Source organism: Triticum aestivum, chromosome 7D (assembly GCF_018294505.1).
Source record: "Triticum aestivum cultivar Chinese Spring chromosome 7D, IWGSC CS RefSeq v2.1, whole genome shotgun sequence".
In the NCBI taxonomy this organism is placed as follows: Eukaryota; Viridiplantae; Streptophyta; class Magnoliopsida; order Poales; family Poaceae; genus Triticum; species Triticum aestivum.
Genome location: NC_057814.1, coordinates 21,483,403 through 21,490,938, shown reverse-complemented (window position 1 = coordinate 21,490,938; position 7,536 = coordinate 21,483,403). Strand labels below are relative to the sequence as shown.

General features: G+C 42.3%; 1 protein-coding gene across 2 annotated transcripts; it reads right to left on the bottom strand.

The window, feature by feature from the left end:
* Nucleotides 1-583: 583 nt before the first annotated feature.
* On the bottom strand, nucleotides 584-7,406 carry LOC123164817 (disease resistance protein RPM1). 2 transcript variants are annotated; one of them, XM_044582408.1, is made up of 7 exons: nucleotides 5,840-7,406; nucleotides 5,608-5,743; nucleotides 5,461-5,519; nucleotides 5,225-5,306; nucleotides 1,843-4,038; nucleotides 1,178-1,756; nucleotides 584-1,068 (listed from the first exon to the last, which is right to left on the bottom strand). In XM_044582408.1, the coding sequence occupies exons 5-6, from the start codon at nucleotides 3,958-3,960 to the stop codon at nucleotides 1,736-1,738; spliced, it is 2,139 nt and encodes a 712-aa protein (XP_044438343.1). In that variant the 5' UTR covers nucleotides 3,961-4,038; nucleotides 5,225-5,306; nucleotides 5,461-5,519; nucleotides 5,608-5,743; nucleotides 5,840-7,406; the 3' UTR covers nucleotides 584-1,068; nucleotides 1,178-1,735. The 2 variants fall into 2 exon arrangements, with proteins under 2 accessions (XP_044438343.1, XP_044438342.1); XM_044582407.1 differs by having other exon boundaries at nucleotides 1,178-4,038; nucleotides 5,840-7,401.
* Nucleotides 7,407-7,536: the final 130 nt, after the last annotated feature.

Below are 7,536 nucleotides of genomic sequence, written 5' to 3'. Positions count from 1 at the left end.
AGCAACCATATGACAATGAGAATGAATACCTGAGCATTATTGATTTTTCTTTTACGAAATGTAGCCGCGCTACGTTTCATTCATTGAGAGGAGGAACTGGCAAAGCCAGGAAATTACAAGGGAATGCAAGGTAGAGAATAAACATATCACATCACCTAACACAATGAAAGAGAAAAGAGAAAATTGCACTGAAGCGACAACAGGGCAAGGGCCAAAAAGAAAGAAGAAACGGAGAACCATCATTTTCCACCATCCTCGACACTGGGGGGCTGCACGAGAAACATCACCACCGTAAATAAAGAGCTCCAATCAGCCGAGACCAAACCCAAGCTATTGGCGCAGTCAAAGGGCAAGGAGCACCGAGTCCACACCAAGAAGAAAGGGCCACACGCAGCCGAGGCTACAACACGACAACGACATCATCGGTAAAAGCGCAGCAAGGAGCCGAGTCCACACACACCACCGTGATAGCAGAAGGGAAACTCTGGTACCTACAGACCACACCAGGAGACGACAACAACAGTGAAAAAGCAGAGCATCCACACCACCACAGACAAACCACTCGTCCCTAGATGCTGCATTATTGAATCACAAGCCAATTCTCTCAAGATGAATATCTGAGGATTATAAATCACAAGCCGATACTTTCGTTTAACAGCCACAATTGAAATATGCGAGATCATACATTGTTCCCAACTAGCACACGCGAAAAAGTCTGAAAATGGAAACACGACTCAAGTCTGTCTTACAATATGCACACACAAATAGCAGTACATATGTAAAGTAGTTTGAATGTGGAAACATAAATTGCTCGCAGTCAGTCTCACGATAAGTGCCGTCTTATTATCACAAATGATAAGCACACAATGGCACGAACCTAGCAGCAGTAGGCAGCAGTAGTAGCAGAAGTGAAGCACTGTAGTGGAGGTAGCAACAATTGGTGGAGACGCACGGTTGGACATTCCGGAACAGCAGAGGAAACCCGGACTGTACAGCAGATCAGCAGCATTGAGTGAGATCCAAGGCCGCCTTAACTCGTTGGTGAAGCATCTTCATTCCTTCCTTGACCTGCATAACCAACACCATATCACATCACCATGTTAAACTAGTACGATTAGATATGGGGAAGAAAGCAAGTAATGGTACACTAGTTGGCAGGTGATTGGTGATAGCTCACCTACATGCACATTTCCTGACCAGAGTAGCAGGTCAATCTCGGAGGGAATACTTCGCCCGTGAGAGTATCCCTCCTTGGATTGTAGAACACTGGCGCAGGGATGTCAAGAAGTCTCTGCTGATCTGGTGAAAGCCTAGATACTTGATGGACGTGAGGAACTCAATGCCAGCCGGCACCTCCGTCATGCTGCTGAGGTTGACTAAGTATAGTTCCTCCAGGCTCGCCATGGCACCTTGCTGTATCTCTAGACGACTCAGATTAGGCAGGTCTCTTAGAGAGAGAACCTTCAGCTTGGGAAACCAACCCGTGAGAAATGACAGCTGCTCTCCGTTGTATGCTCTGGTGAAACGTAGCTCCGTCAAGTTGGACAACCGAGAAAGGGATGGCAGGGGGTCTTCTCTCAGCTATGACCAAGATAGAACCAATGAATACAACTTCTGGCCCCCATCAGCTTGGAAGAGAGGAGACTCGTCCAACGCCCCTTCTGCTAGTCGTCCTCTCAGACGTAGCCTTTGCAGGCTTGGCAGGCGGGCATTCAGCAAGAGAACCTCGTTCTCATCACTTGAATTCACATCTAGGTTGGACAGATACCTCATCTGAATTAGAGACTCACCGATGCGTCTACAGTAGATTTCCTTCACATTCAATAACCTCAAGCTTCTCATTTGCCTCAGCTCACCTAAATGTCTAGCAGACTCATCCTGTATTTCCAATGCTTGAAGAGTCTGTAGGTTTTTTAGATTTCCAAGACCTTTGGGGATACACATGCCACTCCGACATTCAAAATCTCTCCCTTCTGCATCAATTACTCTCTCAGCAAACAAGTGTCTGAGCTTCTTCAGTTTCACAACCCCACTAGGCAGCTCATGTATGTCAGATCCACAAAGGTCCAGTGTCAACAAATTAGAAAGCTTCTCTACAGACTTTGGGAGCATCTTCACTTTTGAATGGCGCAAACCCAAATGGCGGAGATTAAAAAGATCTCCAATAGCATCTGGAACCTTCTCGATGGGTAGACCACTTAATTCTAACACCGTCAGATATCTTGACTCCTTACATAGCAGAGGTAGTAGAGTGAATGATGGCATGCTATTGTCTAGTGTAATGACAGTACGAAGTTGGTGTATACCATAAACTGGCTCAGGATTATCCTTCATTAGTTTGTGGAGTACTAATCGGCGTCCATCCATCTCAAGAGTGCCCTTGCGTTCACCACCATAAGCAACACCAAAACAGTTCTTCTGGCACAACTCCACTGCCAACTCACGCAAGATATCGTGCATTTTGAATTTCTTCATCCTACCAAATGAGTTCCTCTCAACAAGTTGTAGCATATTTCTGTCAATCAACTCCTTTAAATAGCCTTCTGCAACTTCCTCTAATGTGTTTCTACCCCTCTCCTTAACGAATCCCTCTGCTGTCAATAACCGTAAAAGCTTTTTCCTTGTAAAAAGATAGTCTTCTGGAAATAAGCTGCAGTATAGGAAACAACTTTTCAAGTGTGTTGGAAGGTAGATGAAGCTCAGATGCAAAACATTCCTTATGTGGCCAAGCCTCGAATTATTATTTATCTCCCAACTCAGTTGGTTATTTACTCTTCTCCATTCTTCCATGGTTTTCTCACACACACACAAGAGGCTACCAACGGACACAACAGCAAGAGGCAAGCCTTTGCACTTGCTAACTATTTCTTCGGACAAAGGCTTCAACTCTGCATGACATTCATGATTTGTTTCTCTTGGAAAGGCTTTCTTACAAAATAGATCCCATGCCTTGTCTTCGGGTAAAGCTTCCATTGTTATGGTATGTCCTCGAGAGGCATGTGCAGCAACAGCGCCTTCTCTTGTTGTGATGATCAACCTACTGCCCTTACCATTATGAGTAAGCATCCTGGACAAATCATCAAATGCTTCCAGAGTCCAAATATCATCCAATATGATCAAATACTTTCGTTGCTCCAGAAATTTTGTCAGTGTCTCTTCAAGGCACACAATGTCCATAGCCACAGTGCTAGATAACACACTAGCATTATCTTTACAAACTTCCTTGATTATAATCCTCAAGACATGTTCTCTAGAATAAGTTTGAGAGATGGAGACCCAAGCGTGACATTGGAATTTATCCCTCTCCTTCTTGTAAACATTTGCAGCTAAAGCAGTTTTACCAAGACCTCCCATTCCGAGCAGAGCTATCACAGAGCATTCGAAATCATCACCTGCCAACCACTGCTCGAGTTTTCCTCTGTTTTCATCCACCCCCACTAGATCTTCTTCATCTAGGGAGCGTGAAATATTTGCTAGATCTTGGGATCTCTTGACAATGTAATTTGAGCTGTTAGTATCCCCATTATTTATCAGGGTAACCCATCGGTTTTTTATCTCTGACAGGTGGGTGAGGTGTTTCTCTGTTTCCTTCACCTTGAGAGCTAACCGGTTGAAGGAAAGCAGAGATCTTGGCTTTTTAACCCCTTTCTTCAGGAAAAAGCAACAACCTATATCATGTTCTTGACCAACTAGATACAAGTACTCATCCATTACATGTGCTACTTTCTGTACCTCTTCCAACCAACCCTCATATACTTGATTGTTGCGGTTTCGAATGTCCATTTGACAGAGAACATCATGAATTACACGAAGCTCACTAGCAAGACGGCCCATGGTGCTCTGCAGCTCTAGTAGTTGTGTGCCATACTTCGCAAACTGCACGCTAGCCTGGTCTGCCGCTCCCTTTGCCAAGGCAATTCCGATCTTTTTAATGGCTAGAAAAATCACAATCTCCGCCATTACTTTGAGAATTGCTAATGTCCCACTGTTGGGTGATGGTGCAGTTCTATACTCTCCTCAGTTTTATCAGAATGACCACTGCAAAATGAAGTGATGCATTAATTAAACATTTAGTGTATTCTGCTAGTAGCAAACACTTCAAACTCTACAACCACAATTGAAAAGTGAAATAAGCAAAACAAAAAAAATCAAAATAGTAAACTCCTAGGCTCTTATTTCGTATTGTTAACTTCTCTAACTCTAACCCACATAATCAATGAAAACAGTACTTATGACAAGCAGGTCCACGAGAATTTTAAATCACTTAGGACTGTCGTATAGTCAGCCGCAGCAAACTTAATGCTGTTAAGTGTCAAGAACAAGTCAGACCAAAGAACTGACCATGCATGCTCCGCTTCTGCATAAGAACATCTCAGGTTAAAATGCATCAAATGTTGACATTTAAACCAAGTATGACAAAGAAGGACTAATCTGACATAGCTGCCAGCTCATTGATATGAATATTTTACTTTAAGAGAGATGGCTAATGTGCCAGTTCCAGGTTACTTGGTTCCATATTTTCTAAACCTCTATCTAATAGTATCTCCAGATGCATCGAGAAACAAATAGGTAGAGTTGTTGAGTTAGCTGCAAGACAGATTCATTCCAATCAAGAAAATGAATGATAAAACAAAGCTGTAATGCATAGAGGTCATTAGGAGAAACCGATAAATTATTGCTGTTACTAAAACGACTTTAATTAGGTGGAATTTGGTTCAGAAAACTGCGCCTTTTTTAGCAAGGTGTAACTTGGGTTCAGAAAACTGCACCTTTTTCTGCTTGGATTCAGTTAACAGATGCGTAAGTGCAGAGGAAGTCGAGGCTCTGGCATGTCTAGAATAGGTGCATAAATATAATCTATAATACCCCTGTGGTTGTGCAGAGTGACTGCAGTTTGGTAGTCAACGCCTTGGTGTGCCAAGAGAAAAATATTTTCGTGATCGGCTTCATTATAAAGCAAACAAGGCTGTTATGGCAGGAGTTGCAACTTGTGTGTTGGCTGAAGTTTTGTGTGATTGTAATCCAAACTATAGTTCCTAATTAACAGATAACACCAGGTTAAAAGAAACAAGAATGTTGATTTGCAAGAGCATATACCCATCATGTGCTAAATGCTAAATATGTCACCAGTAATGAGCGCTATGAACAACTATGCTACAGATTAATTCCAGATTATTTGTGAATCCAAGGGAAATGATGGACGGCAACTAAAACCTGAACATACCTTCCCGCTCGCCAGACCTTGAAGTCGTCACAAATTAAGAAGCTTGTCCTTCCAAGAGAAATCTTTATCCTGCTTACTGGTGCTGGAATAAATGATGATGCATTAGTCACAAAGTATATATACTAGGCGTGCTAACTTCAAAAGTTACAGCAAGTGTTTTTTCTGCTTGCACCAAGGGAGATATATTGTTCTTACTACAACCTAAGAGAGCGAGAAAATTAGGAATGACGACACACCTGCCTCGAAATGGCTTAGATCTGATCCATGTTGGCGACCTCCTAGTGCATTTGCGAATCTGAAACCATCAGAATAATCTCATGGATCCTCACAAAAAAATTAGACCTAATGACTTGGGGCTGTTGAGGTTGTCATTGAAGCTTAACCATGGAGATCCTGACCCATCATGGAGTCATGGGTGTGGCTGAGAGTGTGCTAGGCTTGTTGTTGATGACAAGTAGAGTAGCTGGCTTCGATCTTCAACTTGAGGTACCCATCAAATCCAAAGAACAGCCACCATACCTGGCTTGTGATGGTAAGGAAAACTGCTCATTTCTGCATCCACCTAGCTACCCAGGAGCAAAAAAATAATAAAAAAAAAAATCAAGGGCAACGAACCTGACCTTTAATCGATGTAGATCTGGACCTGTGGTGACCTCCTCCTTGTGGGGTTGCTTCAGGATCTGAAATCACCAAAGCAGAGTCATGGCTTGGTGAGAGCAGAGAATGCAAGCTAGTCCTGTTGACGCCATCTCAAGAGGGGAGGCAGCCAGCTGAAGCTCCAAGCCAAGTCAATGCAAGTCTTCTCGTGGTGGCTGAAGCTCAATTATTTTTCCGGCATGCACATCGCATCACTCTGATGACATAGGTCTCCATACTGTGGCACGGCATGCACACAGTGATACAGAGGCACAGAGCCAATGCCTTGAAGCCTTCAACAGCCTACTGCCTACGCATGTGCAAGTGCAACCAAGCAGAGTTCTGCCCGGCAGCAGAGCCATAAAACCGTTGGACATACCAAGGTTCTGCCTGCTTGCTTCAGAGTCCATAATGTGTCTCTCCTTTTGTTTTGTTCTCTTGTTTTTAACAAGGTATTCTCTAGGAGAAGGTTTAGTAATTCTGAAGGTTTGAAAATAACATGGATGACGAGTCAAAAAAATTAACATGGATGGCAGCATGTTTAGAATTTTAAGCACATGCACATACAGTTTGTGAAACACCCACTGTTAAGTAATAACAATAATAAGGATATATTCAGAAATGCCTGAGCAGTATAGTAGCAAGCCCACCACCAGCAAACTAAGCTATATATGCTCACAGAGATTAAAAGAAATGCTTTGACAGAGCAAGCATTAATCCAAAGGAACAGCTATATTCTTGTCCACCTCTCTGTACTTAAACTCTTTCGTCTATTGCTCCCTCTTTTTTCGATCATTCCAGAAGCCAAGCACCTGCGATAGCAAGTATGGTGGAAATCTCAGTTTAGATGGACTATGGACTCAAAATTTTGTGCACTTCAGGATATGAGATGATCAAAATAGTTTAATGTCTTGGAGAGAGAGAGAGAGCAGGGAAGGCAAGCCATCTCAAGTCAATGCCAGTCTTCTCGTGGTGGCTGAAGCTCAATTGTTTTTCGGGCATGCGCATTCAATCACTTGGATATTCATGTACCTCTGCATTAAAAGTGATGCGTTAAAGGTGCAATCCGTACTGTGGCATGCACACAGTGATGTGATACAGAGTCACAGGGGAATAGCTTCAAGACTGGGAAAGCGTACCCATGTGGCTCTCCTTTTGTTTGTTTTCTAGGACAAGATTTAGATATTCTGAAGGTTGGCAACATATGCACAAATAGTGGATAATTGAGCTATATTGATCATGAGGAGCAGTAGCAATGGAGGCTTACAAGGATTACTGAAATACACACTGTTAAGTAAATAAGGCTATATTCAGAAAAGTATGCATGAGCAATAAACTAATTAAGCTATATAAATACAGAATCTAAAAGCAAATTACTTTGAGAAGAAATGGTAGAAATATGAGACCAAAATGTTGTTACTTTTGAGATACCGAAAGTCAACGTCGATTTGCAATAACACAAACACAATGTGATCTTGCTTCATAATCTTGACTGGACAGTTTACAGCTAGCTGATCCAAGGTATGGTTGCTGGCAACTTGAGAGCAATAATTGGGAAGAGTATAAATATTTTTCCGCACTTTATTTTTGAAATGACATGAACGCATCTCTAAATTAATCCATCGTCAAATATGATATATATACTAATTATAATTAATGGAAGAACAGAAAAATAA